The 16,994-nt window shown below is 37.4% G+C and overlaps 1 protein-coding gene and 1 non-coding gene across 2 annotated transcripts; one reads left to right on the top strand and one right to left on the bottom strand.

Moving 5' to 3' along the window:
* Positions 1–2,024: 2,024 nt before the first annotated feature.
* LOC114404773 lies at positions 2,025–2,131 on the bottom strand. The gene has a single exon (XR_003665147.1). It is a non-coding gene; the product is annotated as a small nucleolar RNA R71 (small nucleolar RNA).
* Positions 2,132–11,544: 9,413 nt separating this feature from the next.
* Positions 11,545–13,855, top strand: LOC114391541. Its single transcript, XM_028352539.1, has one exon. The coding sequence runs from the start codon at positions 11,842–11,844 to the stop codon at positions 13,609–13,611; it is 1,770 nt and encodes a 589-aa protein (XP_028208340.1). The 5' UTR covers positions 11,545–11,841; the 3' UTR covers positions 13,612–13,855.
* Positions 13,856–16,994: the final 3,139 nt, after the last annotated feature.

Raw genomic sequence — 16,994 nt, 5'->3', positions numbered from 1 at the left:
TTATGATTTCTGGGATAAGAAATCCCGTCAGGATATAAATCAAAGGAGAAATTTTTAGAGTTTTACCAATCCTTTGCATCACAAGAACTCTTCCCTGGATTTGCTAACAGATATAAATACCAAATCCCAATTTCTTTCTCTCCATGCTCACACCTTCATTTCAAGCATCCATCTAAGATTACCCGATAAGAAGTAACTCTCAATTCCTGGTACATATTGTCCATCTATCTTCTTATAATTATGTTTTCACTCATCTTTTTTATCTTTTGTTTTGCTAACGACAATAGAGACGAATTCTCCATAACCCAGGATAAGAGAGTGGCTTCTAAATCAGACGAAACAACCCGTTTTTAATATTAGTAGTTTCGTATTCCATTTTATTTGTTCTGCTCTTTAATTACCAAACAACCAACCCCCCCCCCCCCCATCGTTACTGTTACTGCAAGTATATTATGAACATTTGGCTTGTCACTGCTCGTTGGGAAACGACCTAGGATCACTTCCTAGTTACTGCATTTTCATGTTTATTTGATTCGGGTACAGCCTCGATCAAATTTGGTGCCGTTGCCGGGGAGCAGTGTCCAAAGGTTCATAATAGCTAGCTAGTGTTGTGTGTTTAATCCTTTCGTGTTTTATGTTTAATTGTTAGTATTGTGTTAGTATGTGTGTTAGTGTTGTTTAGTGTCCTGGTATTTTGTTTAATGTGTGTTCTGTTTCAGTTTTCCCATTAAGCGTTTCCCTTGTTTCAGTCTTGGGTGTTTTGCTGTGAAGATTGTGCTTGAAAACAGAGTAGTAGTAGAAATCAGCTTGCGGAAAAACAGAGTAGTAGTAGAAATCAATTAGAGACGGATTTTAGCGACCACCCATGCTGAATTATTTGGGATTTTTTGTTTTAGTAGCTAGGGTTGTTATTTTTGGCTGAATTTTTTTGTGGTAACTTCTTTTAATCCATATTTTGTGGGAAAAATAGCTAGAGCCTTTAGTTTGGTCAGATTTGAAAGTTCCAAAAAACTAGCAAATTTTGTGTTTGTCAAAACTTCAAACAGCCATAACTTTTGCTCCGGTTATCAGAATCGCAATTATTATATATGCATTTGGGGTAGAAAAAAATTTCCTACGCCGTGGAAGCCTGCCATAGGCTGGCTGAGGTCTCCATCGTAAAAAAAAAAAAAGCGATTCTGTCAAAAGTTTTTAATTTTTCAAGTTTTATTCACTTATTTTTCTTAACCTACCAATTTTAGCTTTCAGAGTTAGACTTTGAATTTTTGCCTGAAATTTTTTGTGCTATCTTCTCATCATTTTATAAGGTTGCTCACAAAATTTCAAGTCATTTGGATATCATTTGAGGGTAGCTGTAGTTCAAACCTACACCTTTATTTACATGACAAGGCAACTAGTTGTGTGCATGCTGAATGTAGTGTATGACTAGAGGCAATCCATCTGACTTACAACCCTTTGATCCTGAGATAGATAGGACATTTCATAGATTAGTTAGGCATCATTTTATACCTTTTGATCATTCTGAGCATTCCATTACTGGTGAATTTGTGCATTCTGTTATTGGTGATTTTGAACATCCTGATCTTGAGCATTATAATTTTGAGCATTCTGATTCTGAGCATTCTGATTTTGCACATTCTGAGAACATGGCACAACCTCCACCCCGTGAGAGGACTCTAAGGGAAATGGCTGCACCTGATTTCACCTACGAAAGCTTGTGCATCCAATACCCTGATGAGGATGTCCCATATGTTCTTAAAACTGGACTGATTCATTTGCTTCCAAAGTTTCATGGCCTTGCAGGTGAAGACCCACACAAACATTTGAAAGAATTTCACATTGTCTGCTCCACCATGAAACCCCCAGATGTCCAAGAAGATCACATATTTCTGAAGGCTTTTCCTCATTCATTAGAGGGAGTGGCAAAGGACTGGCTGTATTACCTTGCTCCAAGGTCCATCACGAGTTGGGATGACCTTAAGAGAGTATTCTTAGAAAAAATTTTCCCTGCTTCCAGGACTACAGCCATCAAGAAGGATATCTCAGGTATTAGACAACTCAGTGGAGAGAGTCTGTATGAGTACTGGGAGAGATTTAAGAAACTATGTGCCAGTTGCCCCCACCATCAGATTTCAAAACAACTTCTTCTCCAATATTTTTATGAAGGACTCAGTAATATGGAGAGAAGTATGATAGATGCTGCCAGTGGTGGAGCCCTTGGAGACATGACTCCTGCTGAAGCTAGAAATTTAATTGAGAAGATGGCTTCCAACTCTCAGCAGTTTAGCGCCAGAAATGATGCCATAGTCATTAGAAGAGTGCATGAGGTAGCTACAAACCCATCTGCATCATCTGAAACTAAGAAGCTTGAAGGCAAACTGGATGCATTGGTTAACTTGGTAACCCAGATGGCCTTGAATCAGAAATCTGTACCTGTCGCAAGGGTTTGTGGTTTGTGCTCCTCTGCTGACCACCATACAGACCTTTGCCCTTCCATGCAGCAACCTGGAGCAATTGAGCAGCCTTAAGCTTATGCTGCAAATATTTACAATAGACCTCCTCAACCTCAGCAGCAAAATCAACCACAGCAGAGCAATTATGACCTTTCCAGCAACAGATACAACCCTGGATGGAGGAATCACCCTAACCTCAGATGGTCCAGCCCTCGGCAACAACAACAGCAGCCTGCTCCTTCCTTCCAAAATGCTGCTGGCCCAAGCAGACCATACATTCCTCCACCAATCCAACAATAGCAACAACTCCAGAAACAGCCAACAGTTGAGGCCCCTCCACAACCTTCCCTCGAAGAACTTGTGAGGCAAATGACTATGCAGAACATGCAGTTTCAACAAGAGATCAGAGCCTCCATTCAGAGCTTAACCAATCAGATGGGACAATTAGCTACCCAATTGAATCAACAACAGTCCCAGAATTCTGACAAGCTGCCTTCTCAAGCTGTCCAAAATCCCAAAAATGTCAGTGCCATTTCATTGAGGTCGGGAAAGCAGTGTCAAGGACCTCAACCCGTAGCACCTTCCTCATCTACAAATGAACCTGCCAAACTTCACTCTATTCCAGAAAAAGGTGATGACAAAAATCTACCTAACAATTTATGTGCAGGTGAATCTTCTTCCACAGGTAATTCTGATTTGCAGAAGCAGCACATTTCCCCTCTTCCATTCCCTCCAAGAACAGTTTCCAACAAAAAAATGGAAGAGGCAGAGAAAGAGATCTTGGAAACGTTTAGAAAAGTAGAGGTAAACATACCTCTGTTGGATGCAATAAAGCAAATTCCAAGATATGCCAAATTCTTGAAGGAGCTGTGCACAAATAAGCGGAAGCTTAAAGGAAGTGAACGGATTAGCATGGGCAGAAATGTCTCCGCATTGATTGGTAAATCTGTTCCTCAAATTCCTGAAAAATGCAAAGATCCAGGTACATTCAGCATACCTTGTATTATAGGGAATAGTAAGTTTGACAATGCCATGCTAGATTTAGGAGCTTCTGTTAGTGTTATGCCTCTGTCTATTTTTAATTCTCTATCTCTAGGTCCCTTGCAGTCAACTGATGTGGTAATTCATTTAGCTAATAGAAGTGTTGCCTACCCTGTTGGTTTCATAGAAGATGTCTTAGTTAGAGTTGGTGAACTGATTTTCCCTGTTGATTTTTATATCTTGAATATGGAAGATGGATTTTCTCAAGGATCAGTTCTCATCATTCTAGGCAGACCCTTTATGAAAACTGCTAGAACTAAGATAGATGTTTATACAGGCACACTGTCCATGAAGTTTGGTGATATAACTGTTCATTTTAATATTCTGGATGCTATGAAATACCCATCTGAAGATCTTTCTATATTTCGTGCTGAAATAATTGACCATGTTGTTGATGAATACATGACTGATCTTTATTCTAATCTGCATGCCTCTCACTCTTCATGCATTGAGTCTGAAATTGTACTTGATCATATGTCTAAATTTGATGCTGAGAGTGAATCTGAGAGTGATATTGATTGCATGCCTGGTGGTGGTGTTTTACCTCTTGAGATTGATTTTATAGAGTCAGATAGGACTAACCATGCTTTAGGAAGTACACATACCTCTGACTTTCTTTATGAGGTAAAGGCTGAGAAACCATCTCCTTCTACCACTGTCCAGCCGACCACACCAGAATTGAAGCCTCTGCCATCAAATTTAAAATATGCTTACTTGGATGATAGCAAGAGTTTTCCAGTGATTATATCTGCCTCCCTTGCTGATGAGCAAGAGGAGAAGTTGTTGTCAGTTCTCAAGAAGCATAAGAAGGCTATAGGCTGGACCCTGGCGGACATTCCTAGTATTAGCCCATCCACATGTATGCATCGAATAAATTTAGAGGATGGAGCTAAACCAGTAAGACAGCCACAGAGAAGACTCAACTCGGTGATTCTTGATGTAGTGAAGAAGGAGATAACCAAGCTTTTGCAAGCTGGAATCATTTATCCTATCTCTGACAACCAATGGGTGAGTCCCGTCCAGGTAGTCCCGAAAAAGACTGGCCTCACAGTGATCAGAAATGAGAAGGAGCAGCTGATTCCTACTCGGGTGCAGAACAGTTGGAGAGTCTGCATTGACTATAGGAGGCTGAACCAGGTTACCAAAAAGGACCATTTTCCCCTGCCATTCATTGACCAGATGCTTGAACGCCTGGCAGGTAAATCCCACTACTGTTTCCTTGATGGTTTTTCTGGTTATATGCAAATTACTATTGCTCCTGAGGATCAGGAAAAGACCACATTCACCTGCCCCTTCAGCACTTTTGCCTATAGGAGGATGCCTTTCGGCCTGTGCAATGCCCCTGGTACCTTCCAACGGTGCATGATTAGTATTTTCAGTGATTTTTTAGAAAATTGCATAGAGGTGTTTATGGATGATTTCACTGTATATGGATCCTCTTTTGATGGTTGTTTGAATAGTTTGGAAAAAGTTTTGAATAGATGCATTGAAACTAACCTTGTTCTAAATTTTGAAAAATGTCATTTTATGGTTGAGCAAGGTATAGTTTTAGGCCACATTATTTCCAATAAGGGTATTGAAGTAGATCCTGCAAAAATTTTTGTTATTTCACAATTGCCTTACCCCTCTTGTGTGCGAGAGGTGCGATCTTTTCTTGGTCATGCAGGATTCTACAGACACTTTATAAGAGATTTTAGCAAAGTAGCCCTTCCACTGTCCAACTTGTTGCAAAAGGAGGTGGAGTTTGACTTTAATGACAGATGCAAAGAGGCTTTTGATTGCCTCAAAAGAGCGTTGACTACCACCCCCATCATCCAGGCACCCGATTGGATAGCCCCTTTTGAGCTTATGTGTGATGCATCAAATTATGCATTGGGGGCTGTCCTTGCTCAGAAAATTGATAAATTTCCCAGGGTGATATATTATGCTTCTAGGACTTTAGATGCTGCCCAAGCAAATTATACTACTACTGAGAAAGAGCTTCTAGCCATAGTTTTTGCTCTTGAAAAATTTCAATCTTATTTGCTTGGTACTCGCATTATTGTTTATACTGACCATGCAGCTCTAAAGTACTTGTTGAAGAAGGCTGATTCTAAGCCTAGGTTGATCCGATGGATGCTCTGGCTCCAAGAGTTTGACTTGGAGATCCGTGATAGGAGCGGAGCACAAAATCTAGTTGCTGATCATTTGAGTCGGATCGAACGTGTCTCTGATGCAGATTCACCTATTCGGGATGATTTCCCGGATGATCATTTGTATATATTGTATAGTATTTCTGACTCTCTTTCTACTCCCTGGTTTGCTAACATTGTCAATTATTTAGTTGCCTCTGTTTTTCCTCCCTTAGCATCTAAGGCCCAAAAAGATAAGATTAAAAGTGATGCTAAGCATTTTATTTGGGATGACCCCTACTTGTGGAAATTGTGCAGTGATCAGGTCATTAGACGGTGCATTCCAGATCATGAGACTGACTCAGTCCTGCAGTTCTGTCATTCTTCCGCACCGGGAGGTCATCTGGGTGTTCAAAGGACAGCTCGCAAAGTGTTTGATTGTGGTTTTTATTGGCCCACCATCTTTAAAGATGCGTGGAAGATCTGCAGCACTTGTGAGCAGTGTCAGAGAGCAGGAAATACACTTACATGGCGACAACAAATGCCTCAGCAACCTATGCTATTCTGTGAGGTGTTTGATGTCTGGGGTATAGATTTCATGGGTCCTTTTCCTGTCTTTTTTGGTTATGTTTACATTCTCCTTGCAGTTGACTATGTTTCAAAATGGGTGGAAGCCAAGCCCACTAGAACTAATGATGCTAAAGTTGTCGCAGACTTTGTCAGGTCTAATCTGTTTTGCAGGTTTGGAGTACCTAAAGCAATTGTTAGTGATCAAGGAACCCATTTTTGCAACAGGACAATGCATTCCCTGCTTAAAAAGTACGGGGTGGTACACAGGGTATCCACACCATACCACCCCCAGACCAATGGTCAGACAGAAATTTCTAACAGGGAAATCAAGAGAATTCTAGAGAAGATTGTGTAGCCAAGCAGGAAAGATTGGAGTACCAGGCTTGATGATGCTCTCTGGGCACATCGGACTGCCTACAAAGCACCCATAGGAATGTCTCCTTATCGGGTTGTCTTTGGAAAGGCATGTCATCTTCCAGTGGAAATTGAGCACAAAGCATACTGGGCAGTGAAGACTTGCAACTTCTCTATGGATCAAGCTGACGAGGAAAGGAAGTTGCAACTGAGTGAGTTAGATGAAATCCGCCTAGAAGCCTACGAGAATGCCAAGTTCTACAAAGAAAAGACCAAGAAGTTCCATGATAGCATGATAGTTAAAAAAGACTTCGTGGTTGGGCAAAAAGTGTTATTGTATAATTCTAGGCTTGGACTCATGAGTGGTAAGTTGAGGTCTAAGTGGATTGGTCCTTTTGTTGTTACTAATGTTTTTCCTTATGGTACAGTTGAGATCAAAAGCGACTCCACAAACAAGAGCTTCAAAGTCAACGGACATCGACTTAAGCCATTCCTCACGAACCCTTCTTTAGTGGACGTAGTGGTGGAAGAGACTTCCTTACTCCACCCTACTCTTCCTCCACCATGACTTAGGGAGTTTTTCTTTTCCTATCTCCTTCTTTGCTTTTATTACACTTGTCCGATTCTCTTTGATGATTTAATTGTTTTTAATCTTTTAATTGTGCTACATTGAGGACAATGTGTTGTTTAAGTATGGTGGGGGAGTGTTCTTTGGTTTTGCTAGTTTTGTTGGTTTTGTTAATTTGTTAGTTGTGTTAATTTGTTAATGTTGTTAGTTTCGTCGGATTTTCAGTTTAATATTTTGGGTCAATTTCGTGTGCACGTACGACTTTGCATGTTTTTCTTTGAATTATAGGATATGTTCAAGAAATGGGTAATTGTTTTGAAAATAAAAGTTCTTGACATTTTGTGACTTGAAATCCTTGATTCTTCTCTACATGTCATGATAGTTTTGAAAGCTCAATTTGAAAGTGATGATTTTACCTTTGTGAGAATTTGAGCCATCCATCATTATAATCATTTGGTGTGTTTTGCCCCATTGATTGCTTGCACAATAGCCTTGGCTTGATTCTTGTTGATGCGTCCTAATTCACATACATATTTGGAAATGATTAAGGCAATTTTGTTCTTATAAGCTTCTAGCCAAATGGACTTACCTTGAATTAATTCCTTTGATAGCCCTTTTGAGCCTTGTTTCCCTTTCCTTGTTTTGAAGCTCACTACAAGCCTTAAGTGAAAAAACCATGATATTACCATATCCTTAAGGAATTTTGGAGCTTTGGAATTGTTTTGGGAATAAGTGTGGGGGGTTTTTGTTTCATTGGACAACTTGTTTTGTTGGCTATGCTTCATGATGTATTTTGGGCCATACTTGATGTACATTGTGTATTGGTTAAATGTTGGACATGCTGAATGAAATGTTGTTTCTCAAAGGCTAAAGAGTAAAAAAAAAAAAAAAAATTCGAAAAAAAAAAATCGAAAAAAGAAAAAGAAAAGCAATAAAGTTGAGTGAATAAGATCTTAAATGGCACAAGAATGATGAAACTCTTGGTTCTACTCTTCATGTTTAATTTTTATCTTTACTTCTTTTTATTTTCTTATTTTTTTTCTTAATATGCACTTATTCCCCTTTGCTCCTCTATTCCTTTGGGATTTAGCCACTTATTCCATATTTCTCCATACCTTGTCCTTGGCCCCATTACAACCTTAAAAGACCTTTTGATCCTCATGTGCTTGTGTTTATGGGTTGATTGTCAATTTTAGAATCTTGCCAAGTTTATGTGGTGTTTGCTTTCATGGGTGCTTTGAGGGTAAATAGTAGCCTAGACACTTGAGAGATAGAGTGTATATCTTGTGAGGCTTTATCACTTTTCATTCTTGAGCTGATTTACTATTTTGCCATGATTGGGTTGCTTGGATGATTTTCATGAATGTCTTGACTTTTTGGATCTCCTTATGTTAGATGTTACCCATTCCTTTCATTCCTTGATGTTCATTGAGAAATATGTGAATGTTTTTGTTTGTCTTCCTTTGATATCCTTGGATTTTGTTCTTTGTTTCATTTTGCCCAGGAGTGCAAAAGGCTAAGTATGGGGGGTTTTGATGTGCCATCATTTTCTTCTATTTTCTAAACCCTTTTTGCACCATTTTAATTATTGATTGGTCTTAATTGTCAATTAATTAGGCAGTTTTATTATTTGGGCTCATTTAGCTAATTTGATGTTTTTAATCTAATTTCAGGAATTAATGAAACATTGGGCTTAATCCGGATTTTGGTTGTGGACTTGAAGAGGGCAAATAAAGCAGCGCTTACCTTAGTTAATTTCTAATTAGGAAATTTCGCAATTTTATTTTATGTTGTTCAATGTTTATTTCGTTTTGGGCCAGAGTATTGTAATAGGGCCCAGTGACTTTGAGTGACTCTTTTTAAATAGCTGCCTTGGGATTCGTGCAGGGCATTCTATTCTGCTATGCTATTTTCATTATTCAGAGCTTTGGTTTTAGGTTTTCACGTTTTTCTGTTCCCTTGTTACAGTTTTCGTTCTTAATGCAAATTTCCGTTTTCTGTTTCTAATTACGAGTTCATTCTTGCTTCTTCATCTACTTTCATTTACGTTTCTGTTCATTTACGTTTCTGTTCATTTACGTTCTTGTTCATTTACGTTTCTGCTTCATGTTTCATTTGCGTTTTCTGTTTAAATCCATGGAAGGCTAGATTTTCTGGTGTTGTTTCCTTTTGAGGACGAAGCCCAACTCTCTTTGAGGTTTCGTTTGTAATGTGGTTTCCTGGCAGTTTTCCCTTCACCAGTTATCCCAAATTTCGTGAATATTAATCAGTGCACGCTTCGTGTTCGATTAATTGCCTCTGAGCCTAACTTGCGTTCATGCTTAATGGACGAAGGGCTAACTGGTGTATGTGGTGCCTAATCACGTATTGAAAACCCTAAGTTGATTTTCGCTTAGTAAATTGAAATAGGGTTGGATTAAGTGGTTGACTGTTAGGGACGAATTCTCCATAACCCAGGATAAGAGAGTGGCTTCTGAATCAGAGGAAACAACCCGTTTTTAATATTAGTAGTTTCGTATTCCATTTTATTTGTTCTGCTCTTTAATTACCAAACAACCAACCCCCCCCCCCCCATCGTTACTGTTACTGCAAGTATATTATGAACATTTGGCTTGTCACTGCTCGTTGGGAAACGACCTAGGATCACTTCCTAGTTACTGCATTTTCATGTTTATTTGATTCGGGTATGGCCTCGATCACATTGGAAAACCAATTTTTATTGGTGGAAACCAAAGATGGGTCCCACTTCAAGTTAGATAATGAAAAAAACCAAAACAAGATTGTGTACACAACCTTTCTACCTCTCGTGGAAGGCTCATTCAGAGCGTGCCTCTAGGGTGACTCCACAACCACCTCCAGCTCTACCTTGAGAGTGGCGACGTCAACACTAAAACCTCGTCATTCACCCATGCTCTTGAGAGTGTCGATGAGTTTCTTGTTACACATTTTGGGGGAGAAATGTGGACCTGTCTTGCACTCACTATGCGACTGAGTTGGAATCTTCGGCATTCGAACATCGTCGAAACTCGACAATTCTGGCTACACTAAGGTGTCGAGGACCACAATGACGCCATTGGATGCCTAGTTGAGATCCTGTGCGATGTGACCCTGCCAAAGCCCTGTTTCCTTTTCTAACACTGGAAACTTAGGAATGCACGTGGTGTGCAACTGATACATTGTGTCCTTGTACACTCCAAGAACATCCTCGGATCTAAGAAGTTGTTCCGCCAGTTTGCTGTTGAATGACATTTTTGGTGCATGGCGAGAAGAAGAGAAAAGGGGAATGTGTTTCAGGAGGATGAGAAGAAGAATAGAGGAGAAAAGTGGAGAGAGAGGGAGGGTGATAGTGATTTTAATATAGAAATAAACATCACCAGTTCTTAAAAACTGATTTTGGTGAACAATGAATAACAAAAGAAAGATTGATTTTTAAAAAAAATGATGTTGCGAGTGCTTAGGCAATATCGGTTTTTAAATAATCGATCTTAAAATCGTCATGTTAACATCGATTTTTTTAAAAACCAATGTTGTGAGTGCTTTGACAACATCGATTTTTAAATAACCAATGTTAACATTGCCCTGTTAACATCAATTTTTCTAAAACCGATGTTAACAATGACATTGTATTTACAAAAATGCCACTGCGTATTTTGTAACATTGATTTGCATCATAACCAATGTTAAGAGAGCGTTGTTAAAACCTATTATTTTAGTAGTATACAAGCTTGGGACTAATAAATTATGGTTTTAGTGTGAGTTTGCTACAAGACAAACTAATGGAGTTGATGATATGCTGTTTAGGTAGGGTGGCTTCATATATGTTTAGTCCCCTTATTTCTTACCAAGTTCCATAATGTCTTGCTAGATTTCCAGTGAAATGAAAAAATGTTTGTTTGTGTATAAAACAAAATGCCTTTCAACATCAATTAACGTTTTCAAAGAGCGTTTGCAGTGGTTGGAAAATTCATATCAAAGAGCCAATTAGTGGTTTTTGGATGCTTTATCTCTATTACCAATCCTAACACAATTAATGCTTGATTAGAGAACAAGTTAGAATTTTTTTCAGTAAAGAAGTTAAAATTTAGGTACAATTTTTTTTATATTTTTAATACCGGCCTTCAATAAAATTTAATTAAATTTTAAATGTTGATAATCATTGCAATAATTTTTAGTTTTTTTAAATTATTTTGACCTCGACTGACAATTATGTAATAAACCATCTGAATGGACCAAGTTGCACCATTTTTTGACAGATAAGACACTGGGACTGCACAGGTGATAAGCATGAAGTGTGCTCTTTGTTTATTTTTTTTTCCTTTATACCAAAAAATATATATAAATATTTTACTAATATTATTACCGTGGTGAAAACTTGATATTGTAGAAGCCATTCCAACACCACATAATTTTCAGCTTAGACCCCACTGTTTGAGCAAGGAAGAAAGAAACACACATTTTGGTGGCTACCACAATTTTTGGGGTAACCCCCAACATTAGTACTATGTTATGTTAGTACCAGTGTAAGAATTTTTTTTTGGAGATGATGAACTTTTCAGCCTCAAAATTTTCTTAAGCAAAAAAATTTGGAAAATTCTTATAATTTCAAACTCGTGTATATATATTCTCACCCACAATTATCCAAAATCCAGCCATCTCTTTTCTTCTTTTGCTCCAACCACCAGAGAAACACTCAATTTTAATTTTCAGCTCATTAGCTATTTGCTGAAAACTAGGAGTGAGAAAGATGGCATCTTCAAAACCGCATGGTGTAGAAAACGTTGGAAGTTGTTTGAGAAACACCAAAGGCTTCACCCTCCAAGTCCTTACCGGTTGTTGGTTCATGGAGTTCTCCTCATTCATGATCATGTCAGTGTCAGGAGCAAGCTACATGTTTAGTCTTTACTCAAGGGATATCAAGTCAGTTTTGGGGTATGACCAATCCACCCTCAATTTCTTAAGCTTCTTCAAAGACTTGGGGTCCAACATAGGCATCATTTCAGGCCTAATCAACGAGGTAACACCCCCTTGGGTGGTCCTAACAATTGGTGGGGTTCTCAATTTTTTTGGGTATTTCATAATTTGGCTTGCAGTGGCCAGAAAAATTGCTAAGCCCCAAGTTTGGAACATGTGCTTGTACATCTTCATTGGAGCCAATTCTCACTGTTCCACCAACACTGGAGTCATTGTCACCAGTGTAAAGAACTTCCCTGGCACAAGGGGCATTGTAATTGGCCTCTTGAGTGGGTATCTTGGCTTGAGTGCAGCTATCATCACTCAGATATACTATGCCTTCTATGGAAATGATTCCAAGTTTCTAATTTTGCTCATGGCATGGCTACCAACTGCTGTAACTTTCGTTTTCTTACCAGTTATCAGGCACCACAGGGGAGTTCAACAGCCAAATGATTCCAAGGCTTTCTATAATTTCCTCTACACCACTCTTGTCCTTGCAGGGTTCCTCATGGTGGTGATCATATTGCAAAAACGTTTCACCTTTACAAAGAGTGAGTATTATATCACTACTAGTCTTATGCTTCTCTTGCTCATCCTGCCACTTGCTGTTGTTATGGTTGAAGAAAAAAAGATATGGAAGAGGAAACAAGAACATATCAACAGTGAAAACCCTCTTAAGGCTTTGAATATAACCACAGAGATGCCAAATCTGGAGAAGTCTACACAGGCTCCACAAAAGCAAGCTTCCTGTTGGAAAAGCATGTTCAGGCCACCAAGTAGAGGTGATGATTACACAATACTTCAAGCCCTTTTCAGCCTTGACATGGTGATTCTTTTCTTAGCCACAATTTGTGGACTTGGTGGTACCCTCACTGTGTCAAATAACTTAAGCCAGATTGGCACATCTTTAGGGTATTCGGCACATAGTATAACCACATTTGTGTCCCTTATGGCCATTTGGATCTATATGGGTAAGATTGTACAGGGAGTGGTCTCAGAAATTATCATAGCAAAATTCAAAGTCCCTAGGCCTATGATATTCACATTAATTCTTGTATTACCTTGTGCTGGTTACCTTCTAATTGCTTTCGATGTCCCAAATGGTCTCTATGCGGCCTCAATTATAATTGGGTTCTGCTTTGGGGCTAACTGGCCACTACTATTTACCATCATATCTGAACTTTTTGGTCTTAAATTTTACTCAACTTTGTACAATGTTGGGTCAGTGGCAAGTCCAATTGGGTCATACCTTTTCAGTGTAAGGCTTGCAGGGTATTTGTATGACAAGGAAGCCACTAGGCAAATGGCAGCATTAGGACTAAAGAGGAGGCCTGGGGAGGAGTTGAATTGCAATGGGAGTGAGTGTTACAAAATGGCTTTCATTATAATCACTGCAGTTAGCTTGTTTGGGGCACTTGTGTCTCTCATCCTGGTGTTAAGGACTAGAGAGTTCTATAAAGGTGATATATACAAGAAGTTCAGAGAGGAAGCTAGAACTGCTGAAGCTGAATTTTGTCCAACTCAGAACAAGAATGGACAAACTGCTGCATATGAAGGCTAGATATCATTGGCATGGAATTGATAAATGATTGACATAGATATCAAAATGAAATTAGAACCAGGGAGCTTAAGCAATAACAAATGCAATTAAATTTCCATTAGTTTGTAGTTGATGTCATGTTAGGTTCTAGTGATGTTATGTTTTCTTTTCAATGAAGTAAAAAAATATATCAGCTTGTAACAAATCAATATTGTGATCAGCAACCTTTATTTTAGCAAAGAAAATTTGAAGAAAAAAAGACCTATGAATCTCTTTGTAGTAATCAATTTAATTTAAGATTGTTATAGTAACTTATCATTCAATTGAAAAATAGTTTCTTCTAGATTATACGACGTTTTAAGATTTTGGCACATGTATTATATACAATTAATTTGTTGAATTTCTATTAAAACACTAGGTAACTTCGTAATATATGTTTTATCTTTCTAATTAATGACTCTTTTATTCTTCATATACACTACTCACACTAAGTATTGATTAGGATAGTCTTGGAAAAAAGTACTTAATACAACATTGATTTTATAAAATGACATATTTCAGAGCACATTTTTTCTCTAAAAATATCATATAACTTGAAATGAAGGGAGTAGATAGTACTTGTAAGATGCATTGATAAATTTGAAGGAATAAATTCTTAGGATTATATAAAAAATTATATTAATTTTTTATTAATTTCATAATTTGGAGGGGTCAATTTATATACTCCCTCAAGTCTTATATATAAGACTCTTTTAGTTCATAACATTATTGTAAAGTAATTAAGGGTATTTGGGTTAAAAATAATTAATGCTAAATACAAGTTCACAATAGTCTTATAAAAAGGAAAAAAAAAAATAGAAAAATAATATTATATTCAGAGATGGAGGGAGTAATAGGCATGAATAAAAAATATTATCCTTCTTTTATTATCACAAATTTAAACTTTGAAAAAAAAGAGTGAAACATGTGTGTTGATCGTCTCATTCAATAACTGTCTTTAATATAATACTTGAATATTTGTATCAGGATACTCTTACCTCGAGATATCTTTTACTTGCTCATATTAAAATAAGTGAATATTATATATATATATATATATATATATATATATATATATATATATATATATATATATATTTATTGGAGTATAATTTTATTTAAACTTAAATTATAGTATAGTTTTATTCGAGTTATACTTTTAGAGAGTAATTTTTACATAATTTTGTTTGCGCTCACAAGATAAATTTAATTTATTCATTCATTTATTTTTTAAGAATTGTTTGTGGATTTCTATAAAAATAAAAGAATCATACATGAATATTTTTAATTGTGTAGAATTTTTGAATAATTTTATTTGTAACTATTAAAATTATTTTAAAAATAAAATATTAAAACAAATAAAATGATACTAGAAGTGTTTTTCAATATTTTAAAATATTTTTTATTTTTTAAAATATCCACGTGTACCAAATAATATTTTTAAAAAAAAAAATCCCGAGTACCCGCTTAATTGGAACTTGTACGAGTATCAAAAGGGTGTTGCTAGGTGCACCAGCGTTATTGCTTACCCAACAACTTTTTAGAATTTCATAAATGCCCCTACGTCTTCTTCTTCATTTTTAAGTTGTTGTTTAAGCTTCTTTTTTTATTTACAGTTCGCTTGGTTCGCTTTCTTCTTTGCTTTCTCCTTTTGGTGTTAGTTTTTCATTGTTGAGAGAGGTGCCGCTTCGGTGGAGGTGAAAGTGTTACGGGTCGGTGGTGATTGTTGCGGTGGTTGGTTCATCGTCGGAGGTACACTAGGTACGCGCTGTTGCTGGGTGAGTGAGTTAATTCGTATGTCGTATGTGTAATTTCAACATACGGATCAAGTTGATCCATATGGTTTACAAATTTTGAATTTTGTAAAAATTATTTAAAGTTTAATTTTTTAAAATTATTAATATGTTTGTATGTAAATTTGTAAAAAGAAATTATTTGTTTATATGTGTATTTGAAATAATTCATATGTAGATTGATATATGGTTTTTGGTTTTTAATATATATGATTATGAATTGTAGTGTTTATAAAATGGTGTGCAGTAAAAGATTATGTAGAGTTTTGTATGATATTATATGTATAGTGCGGTTAGGTGTTGTATGTTTGTCATGTGCAAATTTTTGATTTGTTGTTAAGATGGATGAAGATCAATGGATGTATGACAATATAATGTCTGAAGAAGTTGATATGGATGATGAAAATGAACAAGAATGTGATGTGAATGAACAACTGTTCACGGTCGGCAAGTGCACCGGATCGCACAAGTAGTGCAAAACGGTATGAAAAAGAAAGAAAATATAACTATGGTTATGGACAGGTATTTAAACTATCGGGGAACTTGTGTTATCTGGCAAGCTATTTCGATAAATAGGCGTCTGGTATGAAAATATAACTATGGTTATGGACAGGTATTTAAACTATCTAGGCAAAAAGAAAGAAAATCACGCAAGAGAAATACTGTGTAAAAACAAGTAGAGTAAGCATTGGTCTTCCTCATAGGTTCCTGATGCTAAAAAGGATGTTCTCCATTTAACAATGCTCATGCGTTCCTATGTTGTCTCCTGGACTGCTAGACCCCGATTCCTCATGATAGCCTAGCCTAGTCCTGATCAAGCCTCGTCTGTAGATCCCTCTTGTAAGACTAAACTCAACCTAGACCGTATTAAGACACACATACTACCAAGGACTTTAGAATCAGACCAGTTTCTACTGTTGAATGACCCTAACAAAGCATGCATCTATGTGATAAAGGTAAAAGCACACTGGAATGAAAGCAGATAACACAAAGAACACACAAAACATCATTACATAGATAGAAATACATTTACATTAGGTACCTACAGGGAAGATCCAACAGAGGATTTAGCTTTCCATTGTCCGAAAACCTCTGTTACAACAACGAGAAGAACAAGATGAAAGACTGCAAAAACACAACTGGTGAGGATGTCTCCTTCATCTCTAGGATCTCACAATCACTCACAAACTCAACTCAAGTTCTCAGAACGGCTTCTGCTTCAAACTCACATCTCTACAGATCTTCACACAGCAAAATCTCTCAGAACTCTTTGGAACTTGGACCTTTCTCTCTCTAGAACTTCCTAAACATGCAAAAGCTTCAAGCCAGGGCCAGACTCTCGTGCATGCAGAGGCTTCTTCAAAAGAACTTCAAACTCCCATGGCAAATTTGATTTCAGGCTTAAATAGGTGGCCTTGTTCGTGCTCATACGCTTAGCACACGTATGGACCCCTTAGCACATGTTAGTGATTTTTCGCTCAGCACGCTTCTCTCGCTTAGCAGATAAGCTGAAGAGGTGCGCTTCATGACCTAGAGTGGTGTGCACAGCGAACCTAACAACTCATCTTCTTC

This window comes from Glycine soja, chromosome 2, assembly GCF_004193775.1.
Source record: "Glycine soja cultivar W05 chromosome 2, ASM419377v2, whole genome shotgun sequence".
In the NCBI taxonomy this organism is placed as follows: domain Eukaryota; kingdom Viridiplantae; phylum Streptophyta; class Magnoliopsida; order Fabales; family Fabaceae; genus Glycine; species Glycine soja.
This window is presented reverse-complemented; position numbering and strand designations above follow the sequence as displayed.